This window comes from Hippopotamus amphibius, chromosome 3 (assembly GCF_030028045.1).
Source record: "Hippopotamus amphibius kiboko isolate mHipAmp2 chromosome 3, mHipAmp2.hap2, whole genome shotgun sequence".
NCBI lineage: Eukaryota > Metazoa > Chordata > Mammalia > Artiodactyla > Hippopotamidae > Hippopotamus > Hippopotamus amphibius.
In genome coordinates, this window is record NC_080188.1 from 118,217,018 (window position 1) to 118,236,429 (window position 19,412).

The following is a 19,412-nucleotide window of genomic DNA, read 5'->3' on the forward strand; positions in this document are numbered from 1 at the left end:
GGCATTTGCTGCTTGCCCTGTGACCATGATGCTGGCCTAGCTTTTCATTTATTTCTCTTGCCAGAGAGGCCATGAGATTGTCAGAATAGACTGCTAGCTCCCTAAAGATGAGGACCCCCTGTCTCTTACTGGACTTTGACTTTTCAGCATCTAATCTAGGCCCCAGCATACAGGGTGCTCTGTGTATGTTTGTTGGATGGTATTAAGTATCTCCTGGATGCACACATCACATTTCTTCCCAAAGTGAAAATCTGCAATTGCAGTACTTCTCTAGCCTAGATTTTGAAGCAGATTGGCATCATAAGAGCCCCTGATCTGTGCCATCTGTCCCACTACCTAAAGTCACTCACTCATATGTCACTGGGCTACTGCTCAAGTCTTCACTTTGCCATTTGACCTCTTTTCCTCCTAGCTATCTCCTCTCTTTTGAAGACAGCAATGCACTTCTCATGAAGTTATGTGGAAGATCACATGAGATCATGAATAGCAAGCATGGCCCCTAGAATTACTTTTATCACGAGAGTACCAGTGTTTTTTTATCCAAGTTGGCAAGAATCTCCCCCTTCTTGATTAGTCCACGTGGTTCAGTTTTGGTTTTGCAGCCAAGCCCCAAGGAAAAGATTATAGTTAACATCTCTGTATTCTGAGAATTTTCTAAGTCCACTCCCCACAGACATTGATGGAGGTAAAGATTTTATCAAGAGGTTCATATTTCTTATCTGATCCATTAGTGGCCTAAAGGGGACAATTAGGGCATGTCACAGCATATATATATATAGGAGATCTTGGCCAACACAGCATGCTCAGAACTTGCTCTTTCTTGAGTACTTGGGCCAGGAAAGAAGCATGAAGTGGCTTGGGATCCTCGGGCTGGTGGCCCTCTCAGAGTGCCTAGTCATGTAAGTAAAGGGACTGTAAGTGGCATCATCTCCCTTTCTGGGGTTTTTCTTGTCTTCTTATTCTTCCATCCATAAGGGTTAGAAAGAGACATAATCATTCCCTGACATTTTTAAAGTTAAATTCCCACTTATTTATGTGTACCTTCCCATGTTAAGCAAGTGTCTTGGGGTGGGCATGCAGGGTTGCATAACTCTGGGGTGCCAGACACATCATGACCTGTGTGAAAATGGCACTCCTTGGAATGGTTCAGTGTACAACCTCTGCAACTCTAAATGTGCTCCTATGGAAGAGCATTTCTCCTGTATTTGCTTCTAGGTCTTCTCTCTGCTCTCTCTCATTTTCAGTGTGAATGTGTCTCTGTCTTCATCTCTGTATCTCTCTCTTTTATTTCTTCCATCACTTTGTAGTTTTTTGTTTGTTTTTTCCTTAATTTATTTTATTGAGATACAATTGACTTACAGTAAACAGATATATTTAAAGTGTACTTTGAAGAAGATAGTGTGGGATGGCAAAGGTAATGGCTTTCTCTGTTGAGACTTCCTAAATATCAGGTACATTCTATCCATTATCTCACTTAATACCCAACATATTGTATATGGGGGATGGGGGTTATTATATTCCATCTTTTTACTGATGGGGAAACTAATTCTTCAAATGATATGACTTGCCCAAAACTCCACAAAAGAACCTGTATTCAAACCATGGTCTTTGCATGGTGTCCTGATAATAACAAAACACTCATAAAAATGCTGGCAAAATTCACAGGGCCATTATAATGCAAAGTATGGCAGGCATGTAATAGTATGGACAGCTGATTGTTGCCCCTTCTTTGCTGCCTTTACCCAATGTTGGTGTAAGAATCCCTCTAACGGAGATCAAGACCATGCGAGAAGCCCTCAGAGAAAAAAACCTGCGGACAAATTTCTTGGAGGAGAACACTGACAACAGGTCCCAGAATGCCACTGATGACCCGAATATTTCTTTTCTACCCATCAAGAACTTCCCGAATGTGAGTGTGTTGGAAGGATGGCACTCCCCAGCACTCCTGGTGCTCTGGCCTAACACTGGGGTTCATCTGGATGTACTAGGCTGGATGTTGGGGCTGGGGCACATACAGGAAAGAGAAACACTGGTGAACAGGGACCCCGTTCCTAGAGGAGAAGGCACTCTCATCCTCAGCTCTTGGTCTGTGATGACTGGGCCCAGCAATGACCAGGTGGCAGGTAACATTCATTTCTGTGCCAAAAATATGTCATTTGTTTGAGGGAGATTCTTCTTTCAGAAGTGAGCCACGGAGTGACAGGTGAAAGGTGAGCCTTGTCTAATCAAAAGATAATCCAACTGCATATCAAGTTTGAAACCCCAGGCAGAGGAAGTTTAGCCCCAGTAGATCCAGGAAGGACACCAGGAAAAAGTTATTGAGCCCTATGACCTGTGAAGGTATAAAAATCTAACACTCTGGTTATTGTTTTTTATTTTATTTTATTTTATTTTATATTTCTTGTTTTTAGGAACTTTTATTGACATTCAATTGACATACAATAAACTGCATATGTTTAAAGTGTAAAATTTGATATAATTTATTCCTATTAGTTATGTATATATGGCAATCTCAGTATTGTTATTGATTTTTAAAATGTCTCGTCTCTCCTTCAAGAATGTATAGGCTAGCCTGAATCATAGGTAAAGAGTAAATACACATCCAATAAAAGGGCCAACTGTGTGTTGTTGACAGCACATGGTCCAAGTTTAGAGGAAGTGGCCTGGGGTGACCTAGGAGGGCCACCTGGGAAAGAAAATACTCAAGCTGGGCCTTGAAGGGGAGACTGGACAGCATCTTAAATGAAGGCACTGGGACTTCGCTGAAGGTCTGGTGGTTAAGACTCTGCACTAATACTGCACTGATGGGAGCACAGTCACTGGACAGTTAAACAAGACCACAGATTTAAAAAAAAAAAATCAAATGAGGGTACCATTCTGAGCAAAGGCTGTGAGGCGTGGTGGTTGGAAAATGACTTCAGGACACATGAGACACCTCAAGGAAGGCAGCAGTCCAGGAATCAAGGGTGGGCAGGGCAGACAGCCCTGCCCTAACCATCTATCCCCACCCCCGTAGCTGGCCTATGCTGGCAAAATCACCATTGGAACACCCCCTCAGGAGGTGAGGGTCTTATTTGACACCAGCACAGCTGACATGTGGGTGTCCTGCATCCAGTGCCCTAGTTTCTTCAGGCGTGAGTACTTGCTGCACCCCCACTGCCCGCCCATCTTATACTCCCCTCCCAGCCATTACTCCTTCCTTGGCACCTGAGGGAAATTCATCCCTTGTGTCTGCAGATACACGCAAGCACTTCAATCATCACTTGTCCACCACCTTCCAGCTCGCAGGCCGGGCCTTCAACGTTCAATGCGGTGTTGGGAGGATTGTTGGATTTATTGGCTCTGACACTGTTCGGGTAAGTGGAAACCAGAAGCTGAGTCAGGGTCGGCCCTGAGAGCAACTGCTGCTTACAAAGGAGACGCAGGACCAACTGGGAGGGGCTGTCTTTCCCAACAGCCCCTAGCGGTTGTCCACTGTCCCCACAGGGAATGTCCCTAGGGATACAGTGCTGCTGCTGACACACAAACTCCCAGAACAGCTGACCCAGAGAGTGGCCTGTGGTGTGGATTTGCAGGTCCTTTGCCCATGAGCAGCTCAAGGATCACTTCACTGGGAGGCGGGAGAGGGGGCAAAAAAAAACCCCACTTTTCTACTCTCAGACTGTACCAGGCACTTTCATGGTAATAACATATTTAATCCTGCAACAACCCCACACAGCAAGTACTATGATTAGCTCCATTATACAAAGGAGGGAACTGAGGTACAGAGATTCTGGGCCTTGTAAAGGTTACTTATTTAGGAAGCGGTGAAGCTGGCCTGAAGTCAGGATTCATGATGGTACGAAGATATTTAGGGGGGAGGATAAAACTGATGTTGGGCACCTGGGGTCAGCCGATTGCTTCAGGCATCTTGGCAGGGAAAGCAGGGGCCACAGATATGGGAAGGGCCTGAAAAATGGGTTTTCACTGTAGGGGGCCTTTGAGAGTCCAATAAAATCTATGGCCTGCCTCCCAGAAGGGCCTGAGTACTCTCTCTCTCTCTTTCTCTCTTTCTCTCTCTCTAATATACACAAAACCTCAAAAGCATTTTCCCATGCAGAATTTTCATAATAACTCTGGCACTGTATAAAGGTCTTCTGTCTTCTTAGGCAGATGCAGGATCCACAATGCATTGCATTGAATTCAGTTTATTTCTGTCATCTGATCAGAGTGATGCCAAAGAGATGACCACCCTGCTCTCTACTCATTTTGTCCTCAAATAGAAACCATTTGGTCCTGTCCTGAGTCTCTATTTCCCCACCTATACAAAAGACATGAGGCCAATGTGACTCACGTCAGATGGTGTGCAGGAGGAGCAGGTGTTGGTTAAAATCCATAGTCCTACACAAATGGAATCAGATCTCCTGTCCCTGCTTGGTCTAACCTTCTAAGGTCAACCAGGGCACAGGCAGGCCTCAGGTCTTCTCTGAGGTGTTAACAGCATCTCCATCCTAGCCCAGTCTCAGATCCATATCCCAAACATTTATGTGTGAACGCTCTCCTCTCACACAGATCATGAACCTTGTCGACCTGGGCCAGGAATTTGGGCTGAGCGTGAAAGAGATTGGGTATCATAATTCATTCTCTGGTGGTGTCCTGGGCCTGGCCTACCCCAGCCGTGCCTCCAAAGGGATCACCCCTGTCTTTGACAAGCTGAAGACACAAGGCCTCATTTCTCAGCCTGTCTTTGCCTTCTACTTGAGCACGTAAGTCTGAGCCTGACAAGCCCTCTCTCTAAATCAACTGTAAGATACTGTCTGATTCATGAAAAGTTACAGACCTCCTGATCAGAGTTTTCCTGAGAGACTGCCTACCCCAGCATAACTACAGCCCCAGGGCCACCACAGGCCCCACCTCTGGTTTCGCTAAATTAAATTTTCCTGGAACACAACCATGCTCATGGGCTCAAAGACAGCTGCTTGTTCCAGGGGGTTGGAGGGAAGGGAGAGAGCAATGGAAGGTGTCAGGCTACAGGCTGGAGGGAAAGGCAGCAGGGTTTGCTGATGGATTTGACATGGAAGGAAGGAGAAGCATGGCGGGAATATTTTCTTCCTGATTAACATTGTACTGGGAGCCCAGGACCAGCTACACGATTGGCAGGAGCCAATGCAAAATGAAAATGTGGGACCTCCTGCTCAAAATGTGTTAAGAATTTCAAGACAGGGATAGCAGAGGTGTGGTGCCCTCCTGAGCATGGGACCCCATGGTTGTCACAGGTCACAAGCCTGTGAAAACAAGCCTGGATGAGATTGAACCCATGTGCTTAGTGCACTAGGGCCTCAACTTTTCTGAAAAATGGCAGGCTACACAAGGAAGAAGCCGAGACCACAAATACAGTGTCCTCTGAGGATATCTCCGAGCACGTTGGTTGCTGAAGTGGAATATGCCCTCTTCAGAATGGTGGTGATCAGATTCTGGCCAGGCTGTCCAGTTTCAAACCTCTTCTATGCCACTTATTACTCTGTGACCCACCATGGTCATGTAATCAATCCCTCCACACCTCAGTTTCCACACCTGTGAAATGAAGACCATAGTAGTGTCTCTGAAAGGTGGATAAGCAGAGCCCTCAGACAGTGAGTGGTGTTATTCTCTGATAAGGAGCCCTTCCTCTTCCTTCTCTCCTTAGCCGGAAGGAGAATGGCAGTGTGGTGATGTTTGGTGGGGTGGACCACAGCTACCACAAAGGACAGCTCAAGTGGATACCAGTGTCCCGAACCCACTTCTGGCAGATAACCATGAACTGGTAAGCTTCTCCCTCTGAGGATCAGCCCAAGTGAAACTCCCACATGCAGACGTGGACACATGCAGACACACACAAATGCACGATCAGGCACACAGGCACACACAGACACGTGTATTCCAACCACAAAGACACACATGTAAACACACAGTGACACACATGGAAACATGCACAGGAACACAGATACACACGCAAACACACACGTAGAGACACTCAGACACACTCAGAGACACACAAGCACATACACAAAGATACATGTACAAACACACATCCAAACAAACACAGAAACACACATGTACACACACCACCCATTGGCTCAAAATCACCCCAGGCCTCCTGACCTGCACCCTGACCAGGATCCTGACCAACACGGTCCTGAGAGGTGTGTGCAGCCTGGACAGGGCTGCGCCCACTGTTCTGTGAGGCAGATGGCAGGATGTTAGGACCGTAAAGTTCGGTGAAAAGAGGATCAGGGAGAAATTCACCAGCCTAAACAGGGGTGAGACAAGATTACCAACTCTCCAGGGCTACTCAGGACCAAAGGAGTTCTTAGTATACAATAATCCTAGTTTAAAAACAGGGGAAGTCCTGGACAAACTTGGAAAAGTGGTCTCCTTAGGGAAACAATTAACAGCAGTGGAGAGAGGTTGGCTGCTTTCTTGAGACTTGAAAGTACCCATACAAAGAGACAATTCTGCTACCCATTGCCACCCACCCCCACATCCTGGGAACACTGTGGGGCAGAGGCTGTGACAGAGAGAATCAGGAACCTGGGATCCAAGACTAGCCTGAGAACAAGGATAAATAACTGATGGCACTCTGTGTGATACCCTTAGCCAGAAGCATATGGGTCCTTTGGGGGGTGCTGGGCTAGCTCGGGCATCCCCTGGCCGGTGGCCTTCGTGTCTGAGCCGGGTAGGAATCCATGCTAGGCAACAACTTCTCCCAGGGCAGCCTCTGTCTCCCTCACCACCACTCTGAGTATCTGCTGCTCCAGAGAGCCTCCAGCTTCACTGAGTGGGATGACCCATTATTGGTCAGTCACCAGACACAGGCCTCTGGTTATTCCTCATGCATTTTTTTGACTCACTTACTTATTCATTCATTCATTTATCCACTCAGTAAAGATACATTGTGCATCCACTGTGTGCAGCCCAGTTGAGAGAGGCACTGAGGATACAACTTGCCCTTACATCTAGTGAGGCAGATGTACATGAAACAAGTCACACGCATAAAGAATTACTGCATCAATATTTGCTACAAATGACGAAGAATCTTCACAGAGAGAGACTAAGACATAAGCCTGATCTAGTCTGGGGGAAAGACTTCCCTGAAAAAGGGACATTTAAGCTAGAAACTGGAAGGTGAGGAGAAATTAGCTAGACAAATGGGATGGGAGTCTTCTAGGAAGGGCGACCGGCACAGGCCAATGCCCTGAGGCACATAAGAGCCTGGTTCATTCAAGAACTCAAAGGAAGTCAAAGAAGTTTATGTGACTAAAGCAAAGGCAAACAGAGTCAGAGCATGAGCTGAAGGGCTGTTCTGGAGACAGTCAGGGAGGAGGGTAATCATGGAGGGAGACTTCACTGTGATCCTGGTGCCCAAATTTTCCCACTGTCTCTCAGCATCACCATGAATGGGAGGATTGTCGGTTGTTACCTTGGATGTCAGGCTATTCTGGATACCGGGACCTCATTGCTGGCTGGTCCAACTAGACTGGTCACTGTCATCCAGAAGCTTATCAATGCCACGCCTTCCGGTCAACAGGTGAAGGGACATGCCACAGGGTCACTCTGGGTCTTTCCACACACCAGGGATCAGCTGAACCAACCTCTCTCCTCTATATCTAACAGTACCTGGTTCCATGCGGCAACATTAGAAAACTGCCTACAATCATCTTCACCATCAATCACATTGACTATCCAGTGCCTGCTCAAACCTACGTCTGGAAGGTGAGAGGATAAACCTGGGGGCTGATTCTTAAATCTGGGCCTTGCAGGAATCCTTGGGCTGCTGCTGGGAGGAGGGCGCCCTCTGGAGGCCAAGTCACACCACTGCAGATGTTGCTGAGCCAGGAGACTAGGCCAGTGCCTCCCACAAAACTAACCACTTGAGCGTAAAGGGCAGTCTGGGACATCCATCATCCTGGAATAAATGCAGACATGACCCCGTGCCAGCGTGGTGTGAGGCACAAATAGAGGGGCATATTAAGTGTCTCTGCCCTCAAAGAGCTTCAGTTCCACCAGACTCCTCAGATGCATGAACACAGAAATCAGCTCTAGCAATCCCTGAAATAGGCCAAGTGGCCAGTGAGTTTGGCTGGGGTCAGTCTCAAAATGTTGTCCCACTATAATGATTAATATTCTCCCTTCCCATGTCGAAAGTTTACTGATTGGATCATCTATTACATGGTTCCCCTAGTCTAGCTGCACCTTCTGCTTGCTAAGCCCCAATTACCCCTCTGTGAGTTGAGCTACCAGACTCCTCTGTGGGTGTGTTGGATGCTCATGTGAGTAAAGTATGCACAGTAACTGCACAGCCCAGGCAAAAGGTTGAGGTATAATGATATCTCCCTATGGGAATTTAGAGGAGGCTGATGGGCTCAAAGAAGGCTTTGAAAAAGAGAGGGAATTTCAATGATATGAAACCCCCAGCCTCATGTAGGCATAAGGAGGCCTGCTTGCGGTGCGGCAAATCTACACTGGACTCCATGCAAATGGCACCTCCAAGGGCTGTGCTAAGTGTTTCCACGTCCAGATTAGGGGTGATGAGGGCTACAGACGAGGGGAGCACCAGAGTAAGTCAAACAACCTGGCCTGGAGTGCTGGAATGACCAGGGAGGGTGAGCCTGGGTCCAGGAAGTCTTCCTAGAGGGGCTGAGCACAGTCTTAAAGAACTGGTTGTAGGGAGGAGGGAGAAGGAAGGGCATTCTCTGCAGAGAAAAGAGCGAGCATGGGTCAGAAGGAAAGGGCGGGAATTATGGGCCATTCTTGTCCCTTTTTTTTTTTTGACTGTATTGAAGTATACTTGATTTAAAAAGTTGTGTTAATATTTGCTGTACAAGAAAGGGACTCAGTTATGCATATATATATACACACACATACACACACATGTATACAAATTTTTTTTTTATTATTTTCCATTATGGTTCATCACGGGATATTGAATATTTTATTACACTGTGCTATTCAGTAGGACTTTGTTGTTTATCCATTCTCTATATAGTAGTATACATCTGCTATTCCCAAACTCCAAACCTCCCCTCTCCCACCCCCATACCTCAGGGCAACCACATGTCTTGGCTGTGTTTGCTTTTGGATGGGCACCCCACTTCCCCATCTGCTGAGACAGTAATTTGGTTCTTACTAACGAAGGGAAATAAAACTGAGAAGCCACCGGCTCTAGATACTGAGGGGCATGGCAGGCAAGAAATCAGTCTGACTGGGGCATATTTCTTTCTTCCCCAGAGTCCGCATGGCCCTTGTATCAGCATGCTTCAAGGGGGCACAGAGACCTTGAACCAACCGGAGACGTGGGTCCTGGGTAATGCCTTCCTGAGGCTGTATTTCTCTGTTTATGATCGGGGAAACAACAGGATTGGCCTGGCTCCTGCAGTGTAATTGCTGGGGCTGATTCAGGAATCAATTAGGCCCACTCCAAACACACACTCACTCACACCTAGGGCGCTCCTACCAAGGGATGCTGGTGGACTCTGTTTGGGGCTCTGCCAAGCCCTATTCTCAGTAAAGAATAAAGGATTCCATTCCAAATGGTGCTAATATGAATGGGTACCTCTCCTTGGGTTGGGGAGGTGCATCATAATAGGGCAGGATCTAGAACTTCCCCTGAAACAATGTGAGAGGTGCCCAACTCTAACTGGCTTCAATGAAAAGGGAGACTTACTGGAAGGATACTGAGGATGTAGGACACAGGAATCAGAGCAGATCCAAACATCTCAGTGACTGGACCCAAGAAATCAGAAGCCTTCAGCTCACTCTCTCCCTCACTCTTTCCTTTCTCTCACCTTTGATTCTCTTCGCCTGGCATCTTTCCTCCCTCAGGCTTCTACACATATATCTCCAAGGCATCTAACCCAGAAGGAAACAGGCTCAGGAAACATCATGGTACCACGGAGGGCTCTGATTGGTCCACGTCGGATCATGTGTCCAGCCCTCGATCATCCATCCTGGCAGGCACATGCGGTACTATGAGTGGTTTACTTGGTCACATTGCCTTGCCCCACATGATTGAAAGTTTCTTCAACAACATGTGACTGGCACAGGGGAGAGGCAGCACCTAAACAAAGTCACTAGGGAGTGTTCTAGACCATGGAGGAGTTAGCAACAGCCCCACAAACTCTACCACCTGCTGATTCAGAGGGATAGGAAGAAGTAATAAAAATAGATTCTATTCTTCCCATTTCAAAGGAACTCTGGCAGTGGCCTTCTGCTCCAGGGGGGTTCTGGGTGAGGCCCTGCAACCTGAGATGGTTCCTCTTGGTCCACTTACCCCAGTCATCAGCTCTCCGCCACTCACACTATGGGTTTCCTTTTTAGCCCCACTTGCCAAGTGACGGCCCATGTAGATCCCTAGCCAACCCAACCTCTCCAGGGACCAGCATGTTCCTTCCCTTGGCCTCCAAGTGTGTTGAGGAAGATGACACTCATAAAGGGGGACTCAGGGTACACAAAGCCTTCAACCTTTTTGAGCTTCCTCCAGGGGCAGATCAACAAAACATTTGGTTCAAGTCAGCATGGTTTGGCACAACCATAGTGGAAGCATCATTTCTTCCCAACTGGAGACCCTTGGCAGAGGTCCAGCCTGAGGACAGTGAGGTTCAGAGGTAGAGGGAGACTGAGAGGAGAAAAGGAGCAGGAAGGAGTAAATTAGGTGGAAAACAAACCCCAGTGCAATGCATAGTGTGAGCCTTTAAAGAGGCAAGAGAAACATGAGTGAAAGGGACATTTCCCTTGCCTCTTCTTTTCATTCAGTCCAAATTGCCTGAGCACCTACAGTGTGTCAGGGGCTGTGGTGGACCCCAGGGTTAGAGCGCTGGGTTAGGAACCCACCACCAATTCATGGAGACAGATAAAGAGACAGCCCTAAATGGGGAGGGCCAGATGGTGAAAAACAACAGATGTATGGGTGGCAGGTCAGAGGAGTGAGGGGCTTCCTTTTCTGGGAGGCAGGGAGTGGCTATGTGAGGGCAAAAGTTGGGACATTGACTTCAGACTTGCCACCCCACTTTGAAACACACCCCTAAGCCCTGCAATTACTATGTGTGTACAGATCTGCCGTGTGTTCCGGGTGACGTGTGCCTGGTCCGTTTGGGATGGCACTGGGTTATGATGGGCTTGAGGGGAGTGAAAAAGGCCTGATTGCAGAACTGCTAAAGGGGATAAAGGTGAGAGCAGAATCAGATTTTTTTTCTTTTTTCACAGCAAAATCATGGTCTGGGCTTAATGGAGATTTAAATGAACAATTTGTCAAATTCATTTTCCAAGTGGTCTTCATGGAACCATAAGCAGTGTCTCTCTGTTTTGAGAAACCACCACTAATATAATAATAATAATAATAATAATAATAATAATGGTAATAATAATAGATCAGATCAACTGCATATTGCATTTCCCTGTGTCTCCATGAGCCCCTGCAGGGCATGACCCCCACTGTACAGATTAAGGAAATCTCCTCCAAACTTCTGGCCCCACTACTGGTGACAGGCACATAGTAGGCCCTCAATAAATACATGTTGAATGAATGAATGGATGAATTGGTAGATGCTTCCACTAGAACACACTGCTGCATCCATGTTGGGAGATGCATGGCATCAGGGGTTCTTACTGCCATAGTATCAACCAGAAGAAAATCAGGCTTTGCTTCCCTAGATGAGCCTAAGGCTGGGGCTGGAGCTGTGTCTGTTAATGAGCCCAATGTATTTCAGGCTTTGTATCTGTAGCCTGTGCTACCAACAGGATGATAAATCTGATCTTCATTGATTTTTTATTTTTTTGGCCACACTGCACGGCATGTTGTATCTTAGTTTCCCATCCAGGCATCAAACCTACGTCCCATGCATTGAAATCCCGGAATCTGAATCACAGGATCACCAGGAAAGTCCCAAAGTCAGATCTTCAAGGCAACAATATTGCCGCCCCTTCCACTTTTATTCTTTACCCAACACAGACCAAAGAGATTTATAGCCACTGCTGGCAATAAATATAGAAAAAACAGGAAAATGATAGAGCTTGAACCCTTCTTGAAAGAATGTAAATTGGTACAATCTTTTCGGAGATGACTTTTTTTTAAAAATAAATATGGCCTTTGGCCCAGCAATTTTGCTTCTAATGTTTGTGCTAAAGCAATGTGCAGAAGCACCCTAAAACTTATATAGCAAAGGTATAGTCCCCAGAGTCTCTTACAAAAGGGAAAGTCTGGGACATACCAAGGCTCATTAAACATAAGGTGTTCACAGCATAGTTAGGCCATGATGCAATCATCTGCCTTCAAATTGTGTTTTAGGAGAATATTCAGTGTTATGAGAAAACGTTCCAATATGACATTGAGAGAAAAGAACAGAATACAAAACAACATGATCCAATGTTTGTAAGCACATGGAAGACAGTGCAGCATACTCACCAGGCATGTACAGCCTGGATATTTTCTGCCTGGGTTCAAATACCACCTGTGACATCTACCAGTCATGTGACCTTGATAAGTTCATTTCTGGACATCAGTTTCCTGTTCTGTAAATTTGGGAGAAGGATAGTTCCTCCCTCACTGATCATTGGGAAAATGCAAATCAAATGACAAGGTACCATGTCACATACATTAGATGGTCAATATCAAAAGAGAGTAACATTGACATATATACACTACCAAATGTACAATAGATAGCTAGTGGGAAGTTGCTGTATAACAAAAGGACATCAACTCGATGATGGGTGAAGCTTTAGAGGGCCAGGACAGGGAGGGTGGGAGGGAGTCAAGGGAGGGAGGTGATATGGGGATATGTGTATAAATACAGCTGATTCACTTTGGTGTACCTCCAAAACTACTAGAAGAGTGTAAAGCAATTATATTCCAATAAAGAGCTTAAAAATATATAACAAGTGTTCAGGAGGATGTGGAACACTGTACAATATTGCTGGTGATATAAACTGGTGTAACTGCTGGAGAATATAATGGAGATTCCTCAAAAAGCTAAAAAGACAATTCCCCTTTGTTCCAGCAATCTCACTTGTGGGTATTTATTCAAAAACCTAACCTCATGATCTCAAAGGGATATTTGTCCTGTCATGTACATTGCAGCATCATTCACTATAGCTAAGATATAGAAACAGCTTAGATCCATCAACAGTTGAATGGATAAAGAAAATGTGGTACAGCCATACAATGGAATACCATTCAGGCTTTTTTTCTAATTATTCATTTATTTGGCTGTGCCACCCCTTAGTTGCAGCTCATGGTATCTTCAGTTGTGGCATGCAGGATCTTTAGTTCAGGTATGTGAACTATTAGTTGTGGCATGTGGGATCTAGTTCCCTCACCAGGAATCGAACCCAGGCCCCTGCACTGGGAGCATGGAATCTTCTCCACTGCACCACCAGGGAAGTCCCAGTCATGGCTGTTTTTATATTTAATTTGTTTCTGTGGATTTCCTGTGATGTTAAACTTGAAACCTTGCACCTCAGATTGGGATTTTAACCCTGGCAACCAGACATCAAGCCCGGCCAGAACTCAGACTGGGACTGGAACCATGTGCTTGGGATGCCAACACAGCCAAAACACTGATTGGGGCTTGAACCCATGCTGCTGAGACTTGAACCCAGCTAAAACTCAAAGTCTTCCAACTGAAATCACACACCTGCTTTTTGGACTTAAGGAAGCTCAGGTTCTTGATGTCTCATCCCAGAAAGAATTCAATGAGAGACAAACTGATAGGTAGAAAATGGTTTAATTTAGAGAGAAGCACACTCCAAAGACAGACTGTAGGCCATCTCAGAAGGTGAGAAAGGCACCAGGGCATGGGGTTATCGGTTTCTATTTGGTTGGTATATTTCATACACCAATAAGTGAGAGGAGAATTCCAGCTATTTCAGCAAGGGGCGGGGATTCCAGGAATTGGGCCACTGCTGACTTCTTGATCCTTATGCTTTTATTACCAAGGATCAGGTCTAGAGGAAATATACCTGTGCACCATTTTGGACCCTTTTGGCTCTACTCAGTTTATGTCATGTCTTCAGACTATGTCATTCTTTCAAAGGTTGTGCCCTGCCCTCTTCCCTCCTTTTCCATCCCCCCTCTGAGATTTTAACCCCATATAGTTATGGGATGCAGAAGGGCAATGGTCCATCTTATGTAACTGCTTCAAGACTGAGTAATGATGTAGACCCTGCCTCTCAGGGAGTAAAAATCTCTGGATGCCTGATCTAGGGGCCCCCAAGGCAGGAAACCTCCTTGTTTTATGTCAGTATAGGCTGGAATCCTATCATAGCCATCATCTTGGTGTGGAATTGTTGTGATTGCTTTTATAGGTTTTCTATGGAACTCCTTGATGTTGAGGCAATTTTTGCAAAGGCATCTGAGTACAAGAATATCTATAAATGACAGAAGACTTAAGAGGCATGGTTAAAGATTTCATTACAGTATAGTCGAGAAACTTGGTTACAATATCCAGAATTATGAATCATTACATTTAACTCAATATACCAAATAATCCTAGTTAAGTATTTGTCTTTAAGATGCCTCAGGGACCCTCCAAAATACCCCATAGTTAGCTGGAAAACAAAAGAAACCCAATTAAAATTTGATATTTGGGAAGATTATCAAAAACTTTTAAAACACTTCATCAAATAAGATCATAAGTCACTGTGAGACAGTACTTTTTCCTTAACCATTGTTTCAAAAGGTCTCAGAAACAAACACAGATCACTTAAAGGCAAAGAAACTCATATTATCTGTTATTAAATGTAGCATTTCAAGAAAACTTTGGAGGGGAAACCCAATTCGATACTTGCCTGGCCCATTCCCAACAAAATCCATTTACCCTAGTAAATTTAATCCAATCTTAGAAAATCCTGATCATGCATAGCTCTTTTCAGTATATTTGTCTCATTGCCCCCACCTTCCTTTACTGTAAACATACATCTTGCTTTACATAAGTTGTTTTTTTTTCTTTTTGAGCTATTTTCTTTATTGACAGATTTGTAAGAAAGAAGGTTTTATTTGACACCTAGTAAAACTAAGGTTCAACAGAAGTATTATACTCAACATGGATGACTCTAAAGACATGTCTGTATAAATCAAACCAACAAATTTAAGCCACCTTCAATACCAGATATCACTTTACTAGTGAATATTTTCCAGATGACATGAACCTGAAATTCATTCTGACCAGATTATTTTCTATTTCTGAGTATTTACATAAGCACTTAATTTCCATTAATCAATTAAGTAGAGTTATTTTACAAATTAATTTTTGACAATACCATATATCTAGGACACACACATAGGTATATACAAACACACTAACAGAAACAAACACCAAGGCCTCATAGTTCCCATTCTAAAATTTTAGTCCTGAGTCCAGTATGTCAACTACAAGTGGCCCACACCACTGGAACTTGCCATTCTACTGTTACCAGGATTAAATCATGTGGTGTTACAGCTGCTGATTTTCCACATCACTGTGAAAGGAGTTCACGTTGGAGCGCTGAAATGAGGTACTCTGTGCTGTGTGAAAAAAATTGGCAGAACAAGGCTTCAGATAGTCATGTATTTTGTGGAGCCAATTTTATGAGCCCAATTCTTATATTTCCTCATATCTAGAAAAACACTTAAGTACTTCATGGGAATGACTTCTCCTTGTGACTAGCAGAGACCTTCTGCTAAGAAATAAATATGTGCTTAATTGCATGTACTCCTCCTTCACCCAAATAACATATGTACTGACCTTTCCCCTGTGTGTTTGGAACAATTTCTCTGTGTTATCTGGGATGCCATCTCCAGGGCTGCTGTCCTCATTTTGCCCCAAATTAAACTTAACTCATGCCCCCTACAATTGGCACTTGCCATCTACCTCTCTGAATATTAAATCATATGCTGCTGTAACTGCTGACTGCCAACACCCCCCTGAAAGATATTCAGGGTAGAGAGCTGAAATGAGGCACTCTGTGCTCTATAAAAAACTGACAGAACAGGTCATTATATAGCTAGATATTTTCAGGAGCCATCTTTATGGGCCCAATTCTTGTTTCTCCTCCTATCTAGAAAAACACTAAAATCCTTCATGGTGACCACTGTTCCTTGTGACTAGCAGTCAACTTCTGTAAACAATATGTGGTGATTGAATGTTTTCCCTTTTACCAAAACCACATATATACTGAGCTTCCCCCTGCTTCTTTGGAACAGCCTCTCAGAGCTATCTGGGATGCTGTCTCCCAGGCTGCAGTCCTCATTTTGCCCCAAATCAAACTTAACTCACAACTCTCATGTTGTGCATTGTTGTTGTTGTTGTTTAAGAACTTTTACTGAGATACAGTTAACAGACAATAAACAGCATATATTTTGAGTGTACAATTTGGTATTCCAATCTCCCAATTCTTTCCCCCAGAATCTCCGCACTTTCCCCATGTGGTGTCCGTATGTTTGTTCTCTACTTCTATGTCTCTATTTCTGCATTTCATTTCCTCTTTCATAGTCCTTAGCATTTGCCTTATGTATGGAGGTGCTCCTATATTGGGTGCATACATATTTATACTTGTTATCTCCTCTTCTTGAATTGATCCTTTGGTTTTTATGTAATGTCCATTCCTGTCTCTTGTAACATTTTTTTTTTATTTTAAAGTCTATTTTATCTGATATGAGTATTGCTACTCCAGCTTTCTTTTAATTTTCATTTGCATGGAATATCTTTTTCCATCCCCTCACTTTCAGTCTGCATGTGTCCCTTGGTCTGAAGTGGGTCTCTTTTAGACAGCATATATGTGGGTCTTGTTTTTGTATTCATTAGTCAGTCTGTTTCTTTTGGTTGGTGCATTTGTCCATTTACATTCAAATTAATGATCAATATGTATGTCCCTACTACCATTTTCTTAATTGTTTTCCTTTTGTTTTTGTAGGCACTTTTCTTCTCTTAGGTTTCCAACTTAGAGAAGTTCCTTTAGCATTTGTTGCAGGGCTGGTTTGGTAGTGCTGAATTCTCTTAGCTGTTGCTTGTCTGTAAAGCTTTTGATTTCTCCATCGAATCTAAATGAGGTCCTTGCTGGGTAGCGTACTCTTGGTTGTAGGTTCTTCCCTTTCATCACTTTACATATATCACGCCACGCCTTTCTGGCTTGCAGAGTTTCTGCTGAGAAATCAGCTGTTAACCTTGTGGGAGTTCCCTTGTATGTTTTTTGTCATTTTCCCTTGTTGCTTTTAATAACATTTCTCTGTCTTCAACTTTTGTCAATTTGACTGCTATATGTCTTGGCGTGTTTCTCCTTGGATTTATCCTGCCTGGGACTCTCTGCACTTCCTGGACTTGGGTAGCTGTTTCCTTTCCTATGTTAGGGAAGTTTTCAACTATAATCTCTTCCAAGATTTTCTCAGGTCCTTTCACTCACTCTTCTCCTTCTGGTAACCCCATTTTGTGTATGTTGGTGCATTTAACATTGTCCCAGAAGTCTCTCAGGCTGTCTTCAGTTCTTTTCATTCTTTTTTCTTTATTCTATTCCACATCAGTGAATATCACCATTCTGTCTTTCAGGTCACTTATTCGCCCTTCTACCTCAGTTAATCTGCTATTGCTTCCTTCTAGTGTATTTTTCATTTCAGTTATTGTGTTGCATATATTTGTTTGTTTGCTCTTTAATTCTTCTAGGTCTTTGGTAAACTTTTTGATCTTTGCATTCAGTCTTTTCTCAAAGTCCTAGATCATCTTCACCATCATTATTCTGATTTTCTTTTTTTTTCTGTAAGGGTGCCTATCTCTTCTTTATTTAGTTGTTTTTCTGGGGTTTTATCCTGTCCCTACATCTGGTAGAAAGTCCCCTGTTTTTTAATATTCTCTATCTTTCTGTGGCCGTGGTTTTCAGTTCCACAAGACAAAATACAGCTGATATTGCTTGATACTGCTGTCTGCCCTGTTGTGGAGGAAGCTCTTGTGCATTATTTTTTAAGTCAACACACGCAAGTTTCACATAGTGCATTTTTCTTAAGTCAACAGGTACAACATAAAAACCAGCATTTACAAGATGTTGGATTCAAATTTGGCTTCCTGAAGCTGGAACAAATCAAGGTCACCTATCTAGAGGGTTAATCCCATTTTACTAGTGTTTTCAGAAAAGACACTTAGGATTTATATTTATCCTTCACAAGTCAAGTTCTAAATTACTTTATGCTCTTTGTTAAAATTTGCATTTTAAAAGATGGCAGACCTAAGGATTCCTGAGAAGGCCAAAAAGGGTATTTGCCTCTCAAAGGTACAGGCAAGTTCCTCCTAGGCTGACTTTGTTTCTCTTCTGTTTAATACTTACCAGGCTCTTAGATAAATAGGGAATGTTTTGGGAGTGGTGAAAGGATTGGTGGGCTTTGGATTACTTTTGGAGCCATAACTCTGGTCTTGTAAGGACCACACTTGGAAAGCAAGGGCATTTTTGTTTTCTTTTTCAAAGAATTGGATGGTTACCACAATGATATTGAAGGCCTGACATACCAATTCACATATGTTAGAAACTTTTCCTTTTCTTCATTTAGCATAGGGGTGAACATCTTTTCCAAAATTCCTATCAGGCCCTGATGTCAGCTATGGTAAGTTTAGTCAGACCAGTGGACTCCTCTTTTGGTAATCTATTTACAACCATTGTTGAGGATCTTTCTTAGGTTTAAGAAATCTCTACCTTATATTTAGACACTATATAATGATTTTTACTTAATAATCACTGGCTGGATATTGTTGGCCAAGCCCGGAACCTTGATATTTCACATTCCAAGATCTTTACACAGGCTTCTGTTTCAGCTTCAGAATTTACCTCTTCCTTTTAGCTTTTTGTTAGAACCATTTGGTGAAGAGGGTAGTTCCCTTGCCCCTCAAGAAACAAAGTGGCTCCTTAGTTAATAAATCTCTTTGCATTAAAGAGAGAGGACAGTCAGACACACACAGAAAGGAATGTAAAAACAGCCGGCCATTGATCTTGCACAACAGGGGTTCCAGGAATGTGTGTCCCTGTCTCTTCACTGACAACCCCATTTCATATTCCTTATAAGCATTAAGATTTCCAATCCTTTGGGTTAAGACCAAGAAGCTTGCACCAGTGTCCATGAGAAATTCCATCAAGTGGCCCACCACATCAATGATTATCTGAGGCTCTACATTCATTACATAAGTGGTATGTCTAGGCAGAGTCACTTATGGCCTTGGGTGCCCACGGTCTTCCGATTTCAAAACAATAAATGGCTGGGGGCCCCCCATGCCTCCCTGGCATCTGGGGCATTCCCTCTTCCTATGCCCTGGCTCTTTGCAAAGGGTACATCAATCACAATCATCCCTCAGTGTCTCTTTGTCCACACAGGGTACACTGGCCTTGTATAGGTACCCATGATTCTTGTGGTCTTCCAGGGCCACATTGGCCTGGAAAAGTCAGCTTCC

General features: G+C 44.0%; 1 protein-coding gene across 1 annotated transcript; it reads left to right on the forward strand.

Moving 5' to 3' along the window:
• Positions 1–846: 846 nt before the first annotated feature.
• On the forward strand, positions 847–9,399 carry LOC130849745 (pregnancy-associated glycoprotein 2-like). Its single transcript, XM_057728881.1, has 9 exons — positions 847–899; positions 1,759–1,909; positions 3,017–3,134; positions 3,238–3,356; positions 4,552–4,745; positions 5,666–5,782; positions 7,405–7,546; positions 7,633–7,731; positions 9,247–9,399. Exons 1-9 carry the CDS (start codon positions 847–849, stop codon positions 9,397–9,399), a joined length of 1,146 nt encoding a protein of 381 aa, XP_057584864.1.
• The last annotated feature ends 10,013 nt before the right edge of the window (positions 9,400–19,412 follow it).

What these genes read in the sequence shown, in the direction of transcription:
- LOC130849745 (XM_057728881.1), top strand. Translation starts at nt 847, where the DNA reads ATGAAGTGGCTTGGGATCCTCGGGCTGGTGGCCCTCTCAGAGTGCCTA. An exon ending in TTGGCTCTGACACTGTTCGG is followed by an intron (nt 3,357 to 4,551) that starts GTAAGTGGAAAC and finishes CCTCTCACACAG; the next exon opens with ATCATGAACCTTGTCGACCT. An exon ending in CTCAAACCTACGTCTGGAAG is followed by an intron (nt 7,732 to 9,246) that starts GTGAGAGGATAA and finishes TTTCTTCCCCAG; the next exon opens with AGTCCGCATGGCCCTTGTAT.